The sequence below is a fragment of the Mus pahari genome, chromosome 6 (genome assembly GCF_900095145.1).
Source record: "Mus pahari chromosome 6, PAHARI_EIJ_v1.1, whole genome shotgun sequence".
NCBI classification, from domain to species: domain Eukaryota; kingdom Metazoa; phylum Chordata; class Mammalia; order Rodentia; family Muridae; genus Mus; species Mus pahari.
The window spans coordinates 16,555,719-16,577,109 of record NC_034595.1 but is presented as its reverse complement, the minus strand read 5'-3'; the positions used below and the strand labels follow the sequence as shown (position 1 = coordinate 16,577,109).

The window sequence follows — 21,391 nt, the reverse complement described above, 5'->3', positions numbered from 1 at the left end:
TCTCTCTCTCTCTCTCTCTCTCTCTCTCTCTCTCTCTCTCTCTCTCTCTCTCTCTCTCTCGCACAGAGGGGCTCAGTAACTGCTCCCCAGGAGAGTGGAGACCTGTAAGCCTGTGGCAGGTCTCAGCCACAGAACACACCTCCAAAGCTGTCTTAGCAACCAGAGCCTCCTCCACCTGCCCGTACACCCCCGATAGCCGCTCTTCCAATAGCACACTCAGAGCTGGTGTGACAAGGTGTCTAGACTGTTGCCTGCCCAGGATGTCCATATGTTAGGGTGAATCAGGGACTGGAACCACTCAGGGTCAGTCAACTAAGCCCATTGCTATGCAGGGCCCAGAGCCTCTCTGAAATACAGCAGCATGCCTTTAGGTGAGCCTGCGCCAGAGAGTCCCCAAGGCAGGCGTTGAGTGGCCAACACTCTCCAGAGTCAGAACATTCTGGAGTCAAATCACAAAGTACTCTTCCCCCCAGAGGAGAGGAACAAAGCCTATGGAACAGCAACATGGGGGCTGGCTGTGGGTGTCCTGGGGGCTGTCCCAGTGAAGGGGAAGTGGTCCACATTCTGACTGCAGCCAGTAAAGGTCCATAGGGGCACGACAGCCTATCTATAGTCATGGTGATGGAGGTTTGTGACGATGGGGACCAGCTCTAGAGCCACCTGGGATAGGGTTGGGGGAACAGTGTATTCCACTTAGTGTTTGTTGAATGAGCACCTGGTACATACTTGGTGCTATACCATGAACAGTATATGTTCCCCCATTGAATGCTCACAGCAACCCTTAAGAGTGGAACTTCTGATGGAGTCATCAAAGCACGGGGCAGTAAGGGGGCACACCCACAGTTACACTGGCCATTAGCAGCAGTGTGTGACTCAGACTCTCCCCTTAAAACAAGGCACCTTGCAAAGTCTAGGCTGGTGCAGTTCTCCGACCCACCCTCACTCCCACGCCAGTTTGCTGGAAAATGGCTGTCCTCTTCTGAAAGAGGCCGTCAGTACCACGTCCATGTGGTTACTGCCTCCTCTGCGAGCCAGGGGCACATACATGGCTCAGTAGCTCGAACATATCAAATAGCAACAAGGCCCACAGGTTGGCAAGCTGCAGGCCCCTCTCGTTTCCTCTTCCCCCAAGAGCTGGCAGAACTACCAACCCGGCAGCTTTTGCAGCCTCCGCCGTAAATACCAAATGGCCAGCACTTACAGTAAGAAAAGACACCTGATTCATGACAGGCAAGCGAGTGTGCCTTGGGACGGGCATCTGAGTATCAAAGGAGAAGGCCTTTGTCTGGCTCCCACCTCATCTACTCCCCTGGTCCAGAGGTGTACTGGTCCCAGTTCAACCTTCACTTGCCATCTTCAGTCTCCCTGATATTCCAGATGGCCAGCCTCGGGCCTCTGCAATCCAAAGTCAGTTCCACCTGGCTCTGGCAAGCATCAAACTACCGTGTTCTACCACAAACATCCCCTTGATTATGTCTACTTTGGGCTAGTGTTAACAGCGGTGTGCAGCCTCTGGATACAGCCTATCCAACAGCAGAAGAGGCAGTTAAACCTTGCCATTGGCAAACCAAAGAGGGGAGCTGAAAATTGATGAGCCATGCTCAATTTGACTGCGGCTTCCCCTTCGAGCAATGCCAAACCCATTCCACAGACCCATAGAAAAAACCTGAGAAGAGACATCCAGACACAGACCTTTGGCCAAGCCTCGCTGCCCAGGTCCAGGGGGCTAAGCTTGGGATGCCTCCCAGCTCAGATCCGAGGCTTAAACGCTAGGCTAGCAGAGGGGGAAAGGTGAAGAAAGCCAGGGCTGTAACCGCTGGCAGCGTCCTTACCTTCCTCTCCGGGGGCGGTGCGGCCAGCTGTTGCTGCTTGGCGATGTTCTCCGACAGGCACCAGCACACTCTCTTCTTCTGCTCCTGCGAGTGTGCCTCCAAAGTGAATAAGCACTCTGCCTTCTGACGTCAGGGAGAAGAGAGAAAGGAATGGGTGGTCAGGGCTGCTCCCTGACTCAAGGGGCTCCGGGGCCCAAGCCCATCCCCTAGGCTCCAGAGGGCGAGGCTGCAGTAGGGACGAGAGCGTCGGCTAAGAACAACAAATGCACACCAGTCCCTGGTGACATGGAGGTAGTCAGAGGAGCGGGGAAGTAAGGCCATCTGGGAGCCACGAGGCCGAGGCCACCGTTTGGGTAGGGAAGGGAGGCAGTGGCTCTCCACACAGTGGAAGCCTGTGGAGAGCTACAGGACAGGGGGTGAGATCACCCTTGGAACAGCAGCACCAGGCAGCTGCTGGGGATCACAGGAGGAAGCCAAAGGACCAAGCAAGCCCTTGGGCTGACGCTCCCTGTGGATCCAGGGCTCTCCCTCCAGACCACGGAGCCCCCATCTCTCTCACAGCCCCCTCTTCAGATTACAGGCCACAGTTAGCTGAGTCGAACGGACCTGGAGTCCCTCGCCAAAGTGTAGTTTGGGCAGTCACCGGCCTCCCTACAGCCCTAACACTACCCAGCACCTGAGCTGGGTCTCTCAGTAGCTGCTGTGCAATATTAGTCTGGCTGTCATTTGAATCTTGCTGATGACAAACACATAGAGGACCCTCTTCATCTGGGCCTGGCACGGCGGGGAGGCTTAGTGAGCTCTGGCAGCCTGGGAAGGCCTCCGTGATGACAACGGGCTCAAGGCAGCTTTGATACTGCACCAGGCATTCAGCCCTGAAACGGTCAGGACATTCATGGGGCAGGATGGGGCAGGTCCAAGAAAGAACACAGGTCTCCGGAGACCTGTTGTCCCCTTCCCCAACCTCCACCGGGGATTGGAATCAGAAGATGGCAAGTTCTTCTTCACCCTGCTGGTGATAATACTCAGCTAAGGAGCTAAGAGCTTGAGCTGGGTGTGTATCGGCCCCGTCTCTCCATTTGGCAGACCTGGTTTGAATGCCAGCTTTGCCACTTCCTAGCTGCCAACCCTAGAAAGCCAGAAGCTTTCTATAAAAGAGTGGCACTGTGTCCACCCTGGAACGATAAAGCAATAAGGATTGCCATAGGCCTCAACACACAGTAGTACTGTTACAGGCCTCAACACACAGTAGTACTGCCACAGGCCTTAGCACACAGTAGTACTGCCACAGGCCTCAGCACACAGTAGTACTGCTAACAGGCCTCAACACACAGTAGTATCGCCACAGGCCTCAGCACACAGTAGGACTATTACAGGCCTCAGCACACAGTAGTGCTGTTATTTCTCAGCATCCAACTCTCAGAGCTGTCGCCCTTCAGGGCAAGTCACCTCCCTTGCTATGTCCCCAGAGTGCTTACCCTCCTCTCATGCTGCAAAATGACAGAAGCTTTCTTCCTAAAAGCACGAGGGAGAGGGGGCGGAGAGGATGAGCAGCCGCAAGCCCACGCTTCCACTTAAATGGCAGGTCCCTCCACTCCTCCCTGCTGCTGGGCAAACAGAGCCTCAAGATTCCCCAGGGGTAATCCCAGTGAGCTGTGGGCCCTCTGCTTCCTGGATTCTGTCTTCCCCTGGGGGTGGGGTAGACCAAGAAGGTCCTTTCCAGCTTGGAAATGTCATTGCTTTATAAACACAGCCCAGCCCGAGCCTCCCGGCCCTGGCCCCGCTCTTGCCTCGCTGTGTGGGCTTCTGAACATCCTCTACCGAACTGATCAACTTTTAATCTATCCTGTCATCCGTGAGCTCGTTTTGATCTAGGCGACTTCACAAAGAAGCAACGAGGGCATGGATTCTTCATTCTTAGTACTGTGGAGCTGGGGCTCAAACTCAAGCTCATGTGCGTGATAGGCAAGTGCTCTACTCCCAGCTCTTCATTTTTTAAAAAGAGATTTATTTATTTATTTTATGTATATGAGTATGCTATCACCGATACACCAGAAGAGAACATCGGATCCCACTACAGATGGTTGTGGTTGCTGGGAATTGAACTCATGACCTCTGGAAGAGTACCCAGTGACCTTAACCGCTAAGCCATCTCTCCAGCGCCCCCTCCCCCAGCCCTTTTTTGGGGGGTTGGGGGGAGACAGGATCTCTTGATCCTTTAGCTCAGGCTGGCCTGGAACGCACTGTGTCGTCCAGGTTGCCCAGTAACATGTGACCCTCCTGCCTCTGGTCTATAGACACACACTTCCATGCCTAGTTGGGGTGTGGATTGTTATTCCCCTTTATGGAAGGGGAAAACCAAGGCTCAGAGTGGCCAAGTACTTCTCTGAGTCTGCAGCCAATGAATCAGAGAGAAACACTGAGCCAGAAGGAGCTGCCCGCTGCGATTTCATCTCCGAGCTCTGGGAGATGTCATCTCCTGGTGAGACTTCTATACCCCTTTGCTCTGTCTCACAGCCTGGAGGCCACAGGAGTGCCATGCCATCGGAAGGAGCCGTTTGTAGGTCAGAGGGCTCTCTAGCAGTGATGGTCACTAGCACCTTTTCATATAACTGTTTACTGCTTCAACAAGGCAGTACTCTCCCTACAAAGGCGCAAGAAAGCCTCTTGGAACAGCCAGCCTCTTACCCCTGAGACAGCCACCAGGCCATTTGTAACGATTACATAGAATTCATACGGCAGCCAGCAACTGAGCCTAGAGCCACTCCAACACCCCCCCCCCCATGGAATCTCCTTTGGAGAGTGATGCTCCAGGGTCAAGGCTGGGTGACCTCACTGTCAGTTTCAGTGGCAAAGGGCAAGATGGCACCTGACAGCCTGAAACTAAAACCTGCCACACAATGCTGGAGAACCTAGAAAACTCCCTTGGCACCCAGGACCTGACCTAACCCTGGGTGGGGCTCTGTCTTAGATGGACAAACATTTTTGGAAGGAGCCTGAGTTTCCAAGACTGGCTTAGCCGAGGGAGAGAGAGCCAGCTCCCTGAAGAGAGGCTAAATCTCTACCTGTTCAAATCTGTCCAAACTGTGAGTTCTCATCGCCTGCCCAGCTGGCCCCACATGTGAACCATCTGTCACAATTCCGTGTGTGCTCCAAATGACCCAGTTAGTCAGTTCCAGTTCTAACGTGGCATCTAGCTTTGCATCAATAGCAGACTCCAGGGTCAAGGCTGTAAGCCACCCTAAGAGGACCTTTATGCTGTCCCTTCAAAGACACTGGCTTCTGACTGTGGGGCCATGCACAGACTTCTCGCTTGCATAAACCTGAGCCCACAGCACTAGGTGAGGGAGCCAATACTTGACCGTGACCTCAAATCCAGTCAGACTTGTAGCTCCTCTTGGCCTCTTTAAAACCTAACCTCCTTGCTCCTGGATTAAGTTTATCTTCCTAAAAAAACCCAAACTACTTCAGCAATAGCGGGAGCCTGTTCATTTGCCGCGACAAGCATGTTCCATCTCAGGCTCTCCCTATGAACCAGGGAGGCAGGGAGGTGGAAAGACCTTGCTGCCACCATTTTTCTTATGAGATCACTAAGGCTCTGAGAGGTCGGATCTAAAGGAGACCCTGACTGAGGCCAGAACCTGTGATCTCGTCAGGTCTGTATAACCACGTAGCTATGTTACTTGGGAAGTGAGACAGTTCGCCCGGCTGTCCTTTTAAAAGATGAGTGAATCATTGTGAAACCTCTAATGGAGGGTAAGTGAACGTGAAAAGCCCTTCTTCCTGCCGGAACCTAATGTCTGAGCATGCTCAGTGAGCTGCCATTCACTGAGCATGCTCTGAGCTGGGCTCAGGGCTAAGTGTTTTAAATGCATCGTCTTATTGAAGCACACTCAAACCCTTCAACTAAGACCTTACTGCCTGTGTTAGGAGTATATCACCGGCCCCTGATCCCTCAAGGAATGGCAGAGCCAAGATGCAAATCTACGTCCTCCTCATTACCCAAACCAGCTTCTTCGGTGAATGGAGTCAGCCCCACATTACAAGAGAGACAAAGAATGGCTCCCAAACGATGTGCTCCATGCTCTGAAGCCAGCTAGGGAGGGCATCTGTCCCAGATTTGCAAGGACTGAGGGACACCTGTCCTTGGGATTAGGACTGCTTAGAGCAGGCCAGCAATTGTGGTGGTTCACACCTTTAATCCCAGTGTTCACACCTTTAATCCCAGTGTTCACACCTTTAATCCCAGTGTTCACACCTTTAATCCCAGTGTTCATACCTTTAATCCCAGTACTCTAAGCAGAAACCAGCCTGATCTACAGAGCAAGGAACAGCCAGGGCTACACAGAGAAATCCTTTCTTGCAAAACAAACAAAAAAGACTGCTTAGAGTGATCCTACCCAGGACCAACCTCCTGCCTCGCCCCCCAGGACGGCTTTCTGAAAGCAGGGGGTGGGGGGAAACCCTCTCCAAACCTCAAGTCCTCCCCAGGTTTCTTCTTGGGGTGCCACTTGCAAACCAGGCAATGAAGAATAAACTACTCAGTGGAGATTTTAAGATTTGGTTGGGGTCTCCATGGGGCCCAACACCACTTGTGTCAGGTGTGGAGAAGGCTCAGGTCTTCGCCGAGCCTTCCCTGAGCCTTCCCTGAGCTTGCCCTTCCTTAGGAGCAGCTCATTAAAATGAGAGGCTCCCAGCTGCACTCTCCTGCTCTCACAGGGTTGGATCACCTGGTGCTTTCCGGCAATTCAAGGCCTTGGATCAATAGCCCTCTGCCAGTCTTTAGAAGACTAGAAAGAAGGTCTCAGACTCAACGGGCAGCAGGGCTTTTCTCCAGGAAAACAAAACACCAGTCTGGCAGGAAGCTCTCTTGCTGTTAGAGAGCCTGGAGCCCCATTTTAGAAGTTGATAGAGCATATGGGAAGCTAGAGGGGCTGGGTGGGGGGCAGCCCTGTCCCCACAACTCCCTTCTATACTTTATTCATTTGGCTCTGTGGAGTCAAACACCCTCTAATGCTAAAGGGAGCTTACCAGCCACCCGTGCCCAGGCTGGGTTGTGGGTGACATGGGGTGTGTGTGTGTGTGGGGGGGTGCATCCACTGCCCCTAAGCATAGCTCTCCTTTCAAACACCTGAGTCCCCAGTTCTGCTATGACACCTTCTACTACCTCTTGGCAAACCCTCAGCGTATCCCCCTACAGTGAAGTTCTCAGCACACATTCTTGTCCTTGTCTGTTCAAAGGTGTAGACAGACCTCTTATCTTAGCCAGGAACTGAAGGAATGCTTTTCAATCCCAAAGGGCACAGACTCCTTCTCAGAAAGGTATATTCCTCTCAGCCAGCCCTTTAGGTCACCCCCCCCCCCATGCATATAGACAGGCTCCCAGGTCGACTGGCAAGACAGAAGATGGCAAAGGGCAGGGGTGGGCCTTGCTTGGAGTGATGGCACGTGTCAGCAGAGCAAGGCTGGGGATAGAAAATTACACTGGAATCTGGAAAGAGTTTGGATGACTCTGTGGCTCTCAAATTCTTCATCACCAAGGACCCTTATGGTTAAAAGTCCTGGTTTACCTACCAAACCACATCTAGCAAAAAGCTGTTTGCTTGGTTTGGTTCCAGAAAGGTACAGCTGTCTAAGTCTCCTCAGAGAACCCAAAGAGTATGTGACTCTCTTGGGCATCACTCTGAGCCAAACACAGATGCACCGTGCCTGCTTTAGCCTGCCTTGTCTGGGCCAGGTGAAGGAACAATTACCTTGGGCCTTTGAAACACTGACAAGCCTTAGTAAGAGGGGTGGTGGGTGGTACTTCCTGGAAAAAGAGGATGAAAGAGGCAGGCGTGGGAGCTGGACAATCTCCAGAAGGAAGGCTACTAAATAAATAAACAGGGTAGTGTGCAGCTGTCAGGCCACGCCCTCAGGACACTTACAGGTGCGGGGGGGGGGGGACACCAGAGGTACCAAGCAGGGTATCTCAGGGGCCATCCCGAAAACCATCTGTTTAGCTGTCCTCTCACACAGACGTCAGAGCAGGGTCAGCTGTGTTCTACAGAGCAAGAGACTGCCGTGACTTTTGTCTTGGGTCACAGCAAGGGTATGTGGAGGCCAACCTGAAGCCTGGTGTCCTGAGGATCAGGTCACACTTTACCCTGCTCCAGCAGGTCACACTTTACCCTGCTCCAATTCAGAGAGAGGGACTCACCTCTGCCAGGTACAGCACACAGAATTTCAAGTCTTCTGAAGAACCTTTGATAAGAACGGAAAAGGAGATTCACATTAGGATCTGCAGCAGAGTCAAAGCCTCGCTGGGCACAGCCAGCTCTCTCGTCCAGGAGGTTGTATGTGGTGCCTCCCGGAACAAGAGGGAGGAGAGGGCAGGCGTCAGAGCGGAACACTCTGCAGGGCCCTGCTCACTAACTCACCCATCCAGGTGATATACAGTTGAAAGGCTTTTGCCTGCAGGTCAGCCTGACCCAGGGAATGATGGAACGACATCCCCGGAAAGGGGAGACCCTCTGATGGCTAATGGTCAGATGCAGGGAGCTGTCTGCATCCCAGAAGGCCTCCTCTGCCCCCAGAATCCTTGCGTTAGGAGGCACAGAGGCAGCACACTCTGGGTTTTCTCTTAAACAATCTACTGCCTTTGCCATTTTGAAATTCAGCAGGAAGCCATTTGATTCTTGAGGGGGCCTCATTCCTCACTAAGGGAAGTGAGGGTCAAGGAGCGAGGCTTTTCAATCCCATCTCCACGCATCCTGGGAGACATCCTTCCAACGTGGTGATATTCTATAAGGGTTTCACCCCTGATCCAGGTTTACATACTCAACCAGTTACAACTAGAACAAACAGGGAGGGGCAGTGGGCTGTTCCCTTGCCTTCTTGGGAAGAGTCTTACTGAGAGAGAACTCCAGATGGGAAGGAAGACAACTCTGGGAGGCGGGTCCAGCAAGGCCAAAGGCCTGGAGGTGGAGATGCGCCAAGGAGCACAGAAAAGCGCAAGCACCCCACCAGGACACCTGCCCTACTCACTTCTGCCTCTCCTCAGGACTTGGCCACACTCTCCATGAAGCACTCATCTGGACACAGGCCTGGGAGGGTTGGAGATTCCCTGCACTTCCAGCTGTTGGCCTTACCACGCAAGGTGTCACTTTTGAGCCACTATCCAACACATGGAACAGCAAGCACTTGAAGTGTCAGGGACCCTAGAGTACCACAGTGGTTTGAGCCAACTGCTGCCCCAAGTGCTTCCATCAGTCAGCTCAAGGGCTGAGGGCAGCACCATGGGAGGTACTTGCTTCTGTATTCACTCTTGACAACGGGCAGGGAGGCAGGGCTCCCAGCATCCAAGGCCCCTGGCTCACATGAGAACACAGAACCCAGGGATGAAATCATTCAGCCAGGCAGTAAAGGGGAACTGTAGCCTAGCTCTATGGCCCCCACACCACTTCTGCACAGCACACCTCTTAAATGTCATGCTCCAGTAGGACCCCCTTCAACGCACACTTAAGGCAAAGGAGCTATCAAATCAAACAGGATCTGTCACAAAGAGGTAAAAACACAGACTATCCATCAAGCCAACCTCTAAACACACAGGGAGTAGAGACCTAACCAGGGGAAGCCGAGTCTCCTCAAGCAAGAGACTGGACACTTCCCAAAGGGCAGGAGCCACCAGGCAGTCAGAATGACATGTTCCATGATAAATGGAATCCCACTCTGGACTCGGACTAAGTCTTCTCCCCACCTGGCAATGGGCTGACGGGGAGAGCGCCTGGCAACGGGCTGACAGGGAGAGCGCCCTGCCTCAGGTGTCTGTGGTGTTTAAGAAAACGGATGCCAACATCTCTGAGGATCCCTTGTACTGCTGAGATGGAGAGGAGGGGGGGAGCTTATTTTGCTTGAGAAACCATATGGAGGGGTTGGGGAGATGGCTCAGCAGTTCAGAGCACTGGCTGCTCTTCCAGAGGACCTGGGTTCAATTCCCAACACCCACACGGCAGCTCACAACTGTCTGTAACTCCAGTTCCAGAGGATCTGACACCCTCACACAGACATACCAATGCACGTAGAATACCAAGGTACATAAAACAAAAATAAATTATTTTTAAAGAAAAGAAAAAGAAAGCATACTGAAATGTTTCCTAGCAGATCCTCATCTAAGGGAGAGCCACTGCAATCCACCTAAGAAAGTAATAGAAAAACCCGGGATTGGGGAGCAGGCAGTAAAGGGAGCAGAGGCTCTAAAAGTACAGAGCGGGACTGAGAGATGGGAGACTTGGGGAGATGGGAGCTGAGGTTGGGGAAACACGCTGTCAGACAGTCCTTGTGTCAGGAAGCTATTGACAAATGACAAGCTCTCTGTGCTTTGACACCAGTCCTGCCCCCTCCAACCTTGCTGGATTGCTGCAAATGCTCCCTGGCATCTGTTCCCCATCACAGCCTTGTGTTGGCAGCAATGTGACAGCATCACGCAAAGGGGAGCCGTGCTCAGCATGATTCTGAGCCTCATAGAAGAACGACAAACTGGGGCAGCTGAGGGAGCCAGGGAGGACTGCCTGGAAGCTGAAGGAGCCAGGGAGGACTGCCTGGAAGCTGAGGGAGCCAGGGAGGACTGCCTGGAAGCTGAGGGAGCCAGGGAGGACTGCCTGGAAGCTAAGGGAGCCAGGGAGGACTGCCTGGAGTTGAGTGAGCCAGGGAGGACTGCCTGGAAGCTGAGGGAGCCAGGGAGGACTGCCTGGAGTTGAGGGAGCCAGGGAGGACTGCCTGGAAGCTGAGGGAGTCAGGGAGGTAGCTCTGGAGAAGACCGCAGAGAGAAGCTCTGCCCTGCTGGAAGAGAGGGACACTGAGATGGAACATGTGTGGGTTTGCCTTGAACCATGCTAACTGCCTCTGCCATTTTGGAACTCATCCAGAGGTGGCCTTTGCATCCCACCATGTAATGAATGCACAGACCATGCGGGAGGCTTCCTAACCATGGGCTAGGTGGAGCCCAGAGAAGGCTTCCCGGCCTGTGCCTGCCGGTCTATCATTAACCCAGAGCACACCTTACTGCTGCTTTGAGATTCAGCAAACCTTTTTTACTAGAGGGGGCAGGCCAAAAGAGTTCTTGTCTCTGTTCTTCACATACAAAGGCAGGGTGGGGGACGGACAACGAAGTGCATGAGCAGGAAGAGGAAGGGCTGAGATTTGAACTCAGGAAGGACGCTACCCCTAAAGCCAGGATTCTGAATCCTCTATCATACGTACTTCTGCCCTGCCACGGGCTTTCTGTGATTCCACCGGGCTAGGAGCTCCAGAGGGGACAGGCCTCTTCCACAGTTCTCACTGCAGTGGCCAGCACTGAGGCAGACATGGAGGACAGCTCAGAAAATGTCAAGCGAGCATTTCAGCAGCTGGGGCCAAAGCAGCTGAGTTTCCAAGCTGGGATCCTGGCTCCCCCAATGTGCCTGGAGAAGCCCATGAGTCAGATAGACATTTCCAGGTCATGCCTAAGAAGAGCCAAGGCCAGAAAGACACACTGTGGGCGTGATGCTGGCCGCCTGGGAGGCAGAAACACAAAGAGTAGTAGAAGCGGCAGACAGCCGTGACAGGAAGAGACCACAATGGGTCCCCGCTGACCGGAGATGTCCCAATTGTTAGCACCAGCTCTCTGCCTGTTCCCATCACACCGCCATTCAGTCCCAATGAACACTGGGAGAAGCTGGCAGGAGGAGGCACCACAGGAGTGACCACCAGCCTGAGCTCTGGAGGAGGCTAAGGCAACACTCTGGTCTCCTTTTAGCTCTTCATTGTCTACAAAAACAAACACCCAACAACAGTCACCTGATACATGCCATGTTCCCTACAGAGTCCTGGGAGTATGGGTGACTAGCAGAGGTTGACCCTAGCAAACAAGTCACAAGGGAGTCCTTGGTCCCAGGGAGAAGGTGGATTCTGCCCTGGCAGGGAGCTTAACTTGCCAGCCCCAGCCTGTCCAGAAGGCTGGAGGCCTTCTTTGTTTAATACCTTTATGGTCCCCTAAATCGATCTCTGAATACATATTGACTTGCAAGTGAGAAGAAACCTAGGGAATCTCATGCCAGGGTTAATTAGAGACCCTTCTGCCACCAGGCACTCCAGCTAACTCCCTAATGCATCTCTTAATAGCCTCACTTGCTGCAGTAGTGCGCATACGGGAGAGGCCAGGAAACAACGGCCCCAGCTTCGAAACACTGGGTCCCACAGCTGACTCCTCTGGCTGCTTCAGAAGGGGCACTGGAGTTTGGTAGAACATGGAACCTATCTCAGGAAAGTAGGGGTGGCGGGGTAGGAGTGGGAGTGGGGGGACAGTACAAAGGCTCCATGGTGCCTGGAAAGATGTCTAATCCCTGAGCCACGTGCCTGGAGGGCTCCTGTCAACTAGCCATTTCCTTCCATCTCAGCAGCTCTAGGATTCCCAGTAGCCACTGTCCAACCCACTTACGGCTGTGGCCTACCAAGGGAATCCAGCACAGGGACACACCCTCCACGCCAACCAACCTCATAGGCTTTCATGTCCATGATGGCCTTGCCTGTGCAGCGTTGCCTGGGCCACCCATCCTTACTTAGCTCTTATGTGGCTGTCCCATTATCTACAGGCAGACAGGGTCTCAGCCCCAGGAAGCCACATCTGCATACACCTCAGTCTCTTGGGAGCTCCTCTGCACCCAACCTGAACATCACTAACTGGTAGAAGAGAGAGGGTTAAATCCAGGCTCTGGGACAGCCTAACCAGCCCCCAGCCTCTATATCCCTATCTGGAAGCAGGGTAATATGAATACTGGCTATGAACACTTCTCCCAGGAGTCCTGACAGTTCCCTCTGTGGGTATCGGAGAAGAGGGAACTCAAAGAGCTGAATCCTTACTTCACAGAGAAACTATGGGGGGGGGGGAGGGAGAAAAAGGCCCACAGTGCTTACAAGCATATTGTTACAGTAATGAAGTCAAGTCTGGACCCCCAGTCCTGCGGCCACTGCTCTCTCTACCCTCCAACCCCAGATCCACCCAAAAGTCAGCCAGCTGGAACAATCGTCTTCCCAATTCTTTTCCCTCTTTCCATTTAGCAGGAAGCTGAGCCAGTGAGGGTCTTGGCTTGTGGCCCGGGACCTTCAGTGTGTATCACAGTCAGGGCTCAGGTCCTGGGGCACCTAGTACATGGTATTGAGCACCACACTTCTAGGTGCACGTTCATCTTACCCAGGTCCCACATCAGCTGAGCTGGGAGTGTGGCAGGGAAGCCAGCCTGACTACACTAAGCATTCACGTGACCACAGGGCAAGGTGGGACAGTACCACAGGGCAAGGTGGGACAGTACCACAGGGCAAGGTGGGACAGTACCACAGGGCAAGGTGGGACAGTAGCAGGCTTCCAAGGGGGGGAAACCAAGTACAGAGTCACTGGAGGACAAAGAGGAACCGTCTGGAATACCAGAGCCAGGAACCAAGAAGCTGAGAGGCCTGCTCTTCTAACTGCCCTGTCTTGCTCTCTCCTTGGTTGTCTCCCTTGCTCTCCTGTCAGGAGAAACCTTAGTCCTTGAGCAGGCAGGACAGAGCTAGAGAGTGAGCACTGGAAGGACCTCCCATGGGAAGGCTAGTTCCCAAGGCATCCAGGGCTTGGAGCACACAGCATGGCTTTGCAAGCGGTCAGGAAGTTCTCCTGAAGCAAAACCCCGCCAAAACAGAATTCTTTCACGGCTAGTATTTTCCTCCCCGTGCCCCTGCTGCCCCGAGCTCACACAGGTCTGTTGTTGTTTGCTTAATCTGGGAGAGGAAACCGAGCCCCTTTCGGCTGAGACCTCGGGCGCCAAAGCCTGTGGCAGGACAGATAGTCCCAGCTGGTTTTCCATTCCCTGGTCCCCCCCTCCACCATGGGCCAGGCCTCCGTGGAAAGTTTGGGGGTTAGGGATTCCCAGCTTGCTAATGCTGCTCTGCTCACTGGCCCCAATCAGGCGTGCTCCAGCTTCCCAAGGCGCTGCGCAGACCCTACACAGCTGGCTAAAAAGAGGAGTTGTCCATAGACAATTGTCAAGAAGTCTCTACTGGGAACCTGTTTGGAGCCAAGCACTTTACATAAATGACCTAACTTAACCCCACAACCTCCTGACGCGCTATAATTATACTACTTTACAGAGAGGAAATGGGCTCAGAGAAGTAAAGTAACTTCCCAAGGCCATACCAGAACTGAGGGAACTGAACACAAGGTCCGGGAGTCCAAAGCTCTCCCTGCCCTTCTCCTTGGAAGCTCCCTAGGCTAGAAACCTCCTGCGGAGATCAGATATAGCAGAAGGTGGCTTGCCAGCCTTGTATGCAACACCAGGCAGACCCAACAGCACGTTAGTGTCCCCAGGTCCTTCTTACCCTCCTGTAGCTTCACGCTCTGGAGGTAGAGGGGATTTCTCAGGACGTCGCAGCGGCCTGGCTCCTCCTCCTTAGTGAACAGCAGCAGGTCCGAGTAGGCAAACAGTGTCACCTGTTCGGGGAGAGAACAAACACAACTGTCTGCTTTGCTGTCCCCCGGGATGCAGAGAGCCACAAGGTCCACTAGAGGTCCAGGAAACACACCCTGGACCTCCAGTGTCGGGCGGAACCAGAAGGAGCTCTGTGTGGGACCACGCTAATGACAGAGGCTTGCTCTGCAGTGGGAGCAGCCAAGTTCATCCCTGCGTGTTCTATACTCCCCTTGCTCAAAGTAGAAACAAATACAAATAAACCAGACGAAACAATGGCTCCTGTCCTCAAGGTGGGAAGCTCTGTCGGTCTCTCTGTGGCCATAGTCCTCCAGGCTCACTGTGCTCGGAAGAGCCTTACTTAGGTCCTGGGATGTCCCCAGACCATACCCCATACCTGGCACCCCGAAGCTTTTCCAAGCTATCTGTAATGTGAGGGGAAGATTTATGAGGTAGTATTACCAAATTCCTTGCCGTTATTTTTGTAGTGTACCAATGAGAAATTTGGTTCAAGAAAAATGGTGGTTACTTACATTCTGTTATAGGTTTGCACACAACAGCTACTCTTCTTTATGCTCCCAAAACAAAGGAAGAGCCATTTTTAGACATTACAGGTAACCTGACAGATCTGCCCAGCATGTTTTTATGTTGGTTCTCTATGCCCACTGTGGTTTACACTGTTCTTTCCTTAAAGCTGTAAAGCCCTATCTCAGACGATGATAATGATAATAATAATATGAATTATTAATTATGGGACTCTTCTTCGAGGGGCCATAGCTGACCCTCCATCTCTTCTGAAGCAAGAAGACCTCACCAAAAGAGCTTGGCACAGCTTGAAGGGCACAGTTTGTGATTTGTTAACCATGTTTGAAAAGCCAGGATGCTGACATTTAGCTAGCAAACTGCTCAAGATGATCCCATAGTCCCACCTCTGAGGCTCTCCGAGAGAAATACAAGAATGTATAAATATGAACATATAAGGATGTTCTCAGTGGCACTTCTGCAATTACAAAAAATAAAAGCAGAGCATGGTTATATACAGTTACAATCCCAGCAGTCTGGTGGCCAAGCAAGAGAATTATGAGTTACAGGCTATTCCAGGGTATACAATGCACTCTAAGCTAATCTGGGTTATGTGATAAGAGCTTGTCTAAATTTATATATGTTATACATACATATGTGCATATATATGTATATGTACACATATATATGTATATAAGATGTATCCAAAGGCCCAAATGGAACCTGGAAGTACCTCAGGGATGTACTTGGGCAGGCCATCTCAGGGCCATGCCGCCTTCCAACAGGTTCCAAACACAAAAGCTCTAGAGTTTGGGAACTGTAGAGATGACTCTGTGGTTAAGAATATTGACTGTTCTTTCAGAGGTCCTGAGTTCAAGTCCCAACAACCATATGGTAGCTCACAACCATCTATAATGGGATCTAATGCCCTCTTCTGGTATGTCTAAAGACAGCTACAGTATACACATTAAAAAAAAAAAAATCTAGAACTCTTTGCCAGAAGGTTTTTTTGTTTTTGTTTTGTTTTTGTTCGGTTTTTGTTTGGTTTTTTTTGTTTGTTTTTAAGATTTATTTATTTTATGTATTGAGTATACCATCACTGTCTTCAGACACACCAGAAGAGGGCATCGGAGCCCACTACAGATGGTTGTGAGCTACCTTGTGGTTGCTGGGAATTGAACTCAGGACCTCTGGAAGAGCAATCCCTCCAGAAGGGATCTTAACAGTGAAGCCTGCCCAGCCCAGCCCAATACAGTGCGACAGAGGCGTCCCAGCTGCCGAGTGCCTGCTCCTGCCCTGCTCCATCCTCACTTAAACAGTGTCACTGCCCTCTCCAGCTCAGACAGGTTAAGTGACTTTCCCATGACCACACAGCTAGGGATCTAATGACAGCGAGGTGGTCTCGAGCCTACAGCTGAGGAGACAATAAATTCAGTAAACGCAGGAAGGAAAACAACGGAGTGCTCAGAAGAAGCTGGTTACGGTGGTCTGAGGGAGGGCTGCAGAGTCAAGGGGCTGCTCTTGTAGGCAAACCCTCATCTCCCCCAGTCGGGAAAAGTCTGCCTGTTACCTCCAGACCATCGGGAAGCTGGCAGAAGGAAGGTCAGAAGGGACAATCTCTGAGACTAGAAAATTAAAATTAAAAAAAAAAAAAAAAAAAGCCTAGGGCTGAATGGAAGACTTGTGGGAGGAGCCACAAGGTGAGAAAAACTCTAGGCCACTGCCTGCGTCCCCTGCCTGCTCCCAGAGCTGAGAATATGGTCTAGACAGGAAGTGATTAAGGCATGAGAGAAAATTTCCCCCAAAGGTCGGTCAGGCAAAGGCCAGGGCTGGCACAGAGCTGGAGGCAAGGCAGATGGCAGGCATGCCAGAGCAAAGCATGTGGGCCCTGCTGCTCCCCAACAACCTACAAGCAGGAGGCTCACAATCCAGGGAACACTGTCCCCCACATCTACACAGTCCGGTTACCTGCTGCCTTCCACCACCGGCCCTGGGGCCTGGGCCAATCTTCCCCACACTTGCTCCTAGGACACATGTATTTCCCAGAATCCCAAGATTAGTCACAGAATCCTTACAACTCGGAGGGTGACTTCTCTCAAGTGGCCCTGACCAAAGCCTTCTCCTGGGCACCTGGCCACGGGGCTGAGCCTACCTACAGACAACACCTTGGCACTTTGGTTAATGGTAAACCCAATGAGTCTGTGTGAACGGAGGGTGTGGCATCTTAGACTTCATAGTGTTCCTGGAACCTAGTAAAAGCTCTGGCTGAGTCCCCAGGGACCAGAACTGAGGTCAGGATGTGTGTGTGTAAGAGGCTGTCATGAGGCTGACTTCGTGATGCATGCCTTTAATCCCAGCAGAAGCAGGCAGGTCTATAGGTTTGAGTATAGCTTGCTCTACAAATCAAGTTCTAGGAAAGCCGAGGCTGTACAGATAAAGCTTCTCTCAGAAACAAAACCAACCAACCAAACAGGACGCCACTAAATGATGATTTGACCCGGATGTGCATCCGGCAAGTTTGTGACTTCGGTGCTGTGGGGACAGGAGCCGCTAGCTAGCTCCCTAACATCATGCTCAGCGGAGAGTTGTGATAAAGAAGCAAGAGAGAGAACATTCAGCAGAGCTTCCAACTACTTAGCACCTTCCAGTTTACAACTCTGCTACCTGGAGAGGCCGCCATACTCATTTAGAAACCCCTTTGGGAAAAGTTATTCCCTGGACAATGACACAGAGTAACTAGGATCTAGGAACCCTATCCTCCCACCCCGCCATGTTCTCAGAAGCCGCCCAATGCCTGGTGATATTGGTTTCCCACTTTCAGTTTGAGGAACGGGAGACATGGCGAAGCTCTCCTATGCGGCTGCTGCTATCCTCCTTTGAGGAGAAGGGATGCAGTTACTTTTCTTGTCTTCAAGTTAAAATAGGCTGCCTTCAGTCTTAAAGGGAGAGTTTCTTTTGGTTCTCAGCTTCCAAAGATCCAGGAGGCAAGAAGCTGTGTGTGTTTGTTGGAGGTGGGGGGATGAGGGTTAGGGACTGGGAGAGTGGGGATGGGTAGGGGGGAGTGGACTGTTACTACAGCTATAGCTTGGCTTGTGTTCCCTTGGTTTTAACAAATATACCAAAAGCGCCAAGGATCGTGGAGAGCATTACCCAGCCAGAGAGCCAAGAACTAGTCCTGGATCCATTCCCTACCAGCCTTGAGACTCTTGGGTCCTGGTTAAGTCCCAGTCTCCTTGTGCTTCTCTTCTGTCCTGAGGATGTTTCAGGCCTAGTTGGGATCGGGCATGCATGCAGCATGGGCTCATGCATGTAGCCAGGGATCACGTGTGTAGCATGCATGAGCAGTGAGGATATGCAGTAAATACCTAATTTTTATAGATGTAATGGTGAACAAGATAGGAGAGAGTAAATCGAACATAAGAGTATAGTTCCGGTGGCTGTTGTCCTTAACTGGCTCCTTCTGGGCACATTAGGTACGCAGCCACACCTCTCCAGCTCTGACCCTGCAAACGTGCACTTAGGCACCAAACCCAGCAGCAAGGGACTTCTCACTCTTACAGCCTACATCCTGTCTCCAAGTGAAATTTCTCTCCCACTGAAGCAAGCGGGAAGGTTGATAGGCTGAAGCCCTTAAGAAAGCTCTCTACAGAGAGGCCCAGAGTGATGTCAGCAATCCCAGGGGTGCAGGAGCTGAGCTCTACGCAGGTAGGGAGAGGAAAGGGCTGTGGTGAAGGCTGTGTGTGAGGACAGAGGCTGGGGGTGCAAGGAAAGTCAAAAGTTACATTTAGTTGGCTCTGAGGTATCCAAGCTGATTGGATAAAAGGAGGGACAGGGCTCTGGGCTTAGAGCATAATTCAAGATGCGTTCACTCTTTTATATATCCTTGATGCCAATGTAGCTGATTGCCACAGGCTAAACTGTAAGCCAGAGTGGCTTCTAACAAGGAGCTTCACCCAGGAGGCCACGCCACACACAGACGAGGAGGTAACCGAAAGGACTAGGACTCAGTGGCTGGAATAGAGTGGACTACTACCTCTGCCAATGGAAAAGCCACAAGCTGATCCGGCCATGGGAGAACCGGCTTAGCACAATGAGCAGTCCCGGAGACACCTGCGAGGCTGGAGCGTAGCTGGCCAGAGTCAAGGGACTAAGAACTAGCAGAGAGTCAAGGTCAAAGTTAAAGTCAGAGAGGAGTGGAGAGAGGCTTCAGCCACCCATCACTGTGTGGGCAGCCTAGGAGCGGAGAGTGGTCCATCTCCCCGGTCAGTCCAGGAGGGCAGGCATAGGGCGTGTGGGCTTGTCCCACGACAGCCCAGAGAATTAACTGACAACACTGAGACAACACTGGCTTCTGTCTGTCTGTCTAGTTTCGGCCATTGCTTCATGAAAACCTAAAGGAAGGAAAACCAGGGGTTTTTCTTCCCTGGAGACCCCCACCCCCCCTTTCCAGAGTTTTGCTTACTTTTCAATCTTTCTGAATAATGCTTACATCCTGCTTTTCCGTACTTTCAAGCAGCCACATCCATTATGAACCCCCTTTGGCCTAAGACAACAAATGCAGAGCTACTGTCCCAGGCTAATCCTTAATGATTGGTTCCTCCAGCATCTCGTGTCCTTGAGTCATGTACAACAAGACAAGTCACCAGTCAGGGGAGGGACAAGCACACAGCCTCCCTGGGGAGCCCTCCTAAAAGAGACAATACTCGAGTGTGGAACATAGGTGTCCTGACCTGCGTGCTTACAACCCAAACACAAGCAAAGCCCGGTGTTAACTCCGGTCACCCAGCGTGTCCAGGAGGATAAAGCTACAAGGAGCTAGCCTCAGACCCTGCCCTCTGCCTCAAACACGCACACACCCACTGCTCAGATGGTAAGGTTGATGAGGAAGGCAGTGACAGAGCTGGGGCTGGATACAGACTTCCTAAGTCCAAGCTCCCTGCCCTTTCCACTGTGTGGGTGAGGGAGGTTCTCCCAGCTAGAGATAAGCTGGTCCCCAGGAAGAATGACCTATCCCCTGACCCCAGCGGACCAGGCTAGAGCTGGGGGAGGGGTGTGGAGGGAGGCCATAGACTGAGCTCTCAGAAGGGGGTCTGGGCTTGGGTTCCTATAGAAAGACTCCAACATTCCTCTCCCGATTCTCTTCGGCTAGACTTTAATCTTCAGGGCTGCTTATCTCAACTGGGATAAACTGTTACCTCTTGTCCTCCTGGGATAAACAATGGGATGCCTTTTTAGAGACTAGAGGTATGCTTGGACCATACTAATGATCAACTTTCAGAGAGAGACAGAGAGACAGAGAGAGAAGGAAGGGGAGAGAGAAAGAGAGAGCCATTGTAACTAGATGGTAAACAAGAGCTGGGTAACCTCTTGGTAAGGCTTTTTGGAAGAGTTTCAGGTCTCCACCCTGAGGCTGTCTAGTGCTCCAAAGGAAGAGAGAAAGTGAGGGAAGGAAACCCAGCCGGTTTCCAGCAGGGCTGCACAGGGCTTACCTGGGAAGTCTTGTTCCTCCCCTCATACAGCAGCAGCTCCTCTGACAGCAGGAGAGTCCGGGCAGGGTTACAGAGATCTAGGGGCTGAAAAGCAGTCACGCTGAGTGGGATGCAAAGGGCAGCTTGCCAAAGCCAGAGCAGAGGGAGAAGACAAGACTGCCTGCCCTCCTCCTTCCTACCTCTGACCCCACGCACCCCCCACGCCCCGCCCGCAATGGAAAGAGAAAGACTCTGCTCCAGCTCAGCCCAGCCTGGGCTAATCAAAAGAGCTGCTCTTGATACAGGAAGTTCAGCCACAAGCTCAGGGCCTTGCAGTTCTCCCCTGGTGCCCGCCCCCACCCTGGGGCTCCAGTGCTCTCCCAGCTCGCCTCTGTCCTGTGTGTGCCTCAGAGGAAGGTCTCTGCTGTCGGGCCCAGGAGGCATCTTGAGGGCCCTATGCCAAGAGATATGGCCACTCAAGTCCCTTCAAGGCCAGGCAGATCTCCGCCCTGCTCAGGTCCCAGGCTGAGCTAACCGGACTCCTTCACCTCAGCAATCGATTCCTCCTCAGACTTCTAGTCCCACCACCCTGTCCTGTCCGACTCAAAGAAAGTGCCCAAACTCTGCCTGACCCTCCTCAAAGGGACACCTGTCCTTGGGAGTGTACATTTATCACACATGGCCCCCCAAGTCCCTGACCTCAAGCAAGGGATGTAGAAAGATGACAAGATAGGCATCAACTGTGTACTACAGCTGGGATGGAGCTTCAAAAGTAGGCTATGCATAAACAGATGGGGAAATCCGATGGAAAGCGGAGCAAAGGCTGTCCTCAAGCAAGGTGGGGAGGTCTCTGGCGTGAAGGGAGAGCACCGAAACCTGGGAGAGGTGGGACAGCGTCTGAGTGGACAGCTACCGGCTATTCCTTGGTAGGTATTCACTCTGATTCTCTGTTTTGCACATGTAAGCCTTAAGCCATTTTTTATCTTAAGTCTTTCCTTCCCTCCCTCCCTCTCTCTTTCCTTCTTGGCAGGGTTTCTCTGTGTAGTCACAGCTTCCCAGCTGTCCTGGTACTCATTCTGTAGACCAGGCTGGCCTCAAACTCAAGAGATCC

General features: G+C 52.2%; 1 protein-coding gene across 4 annotated transcripts in view; it reads right to left on the bottom strand.

Annotated features, from left to right (window-relative positions):
• Positions 1 to 21,391, bottom strand: part of Rgs3 (regulator of G protein signaling 3) — a 120,865-nt gene that overhangs the window by 48,460 nt on the left and 51,014 nt on the right. For all 4 annotated transcript variants that reach the window (XM_029539783.1, XM_021200059.2, XM_021200053.1 and 1 more), the window contains 4 exons: positions 20,302 to 20,385; positions 14,202 to 14,313; positions 8,032 to 8,075; positions 1,833 to 1,955 (listed from right to left, as the gene is read on the bottom strand). In XM_029539783.1, the coding sequence (XP_029395643.1) occupies positions 1,833 to 1,955; positions 8,032 to 8,075; positions 14,202 to 14,313; positions 20,302 to 20,385 (363 nt within the window). The remainder of the gene's footprint in view (positions 1 to 1,832; positions 1,956 to 8,031; positions 8,076 to 14,201; positions 14,314 to 20,301; positions 20,386 to 21,391) is intronic.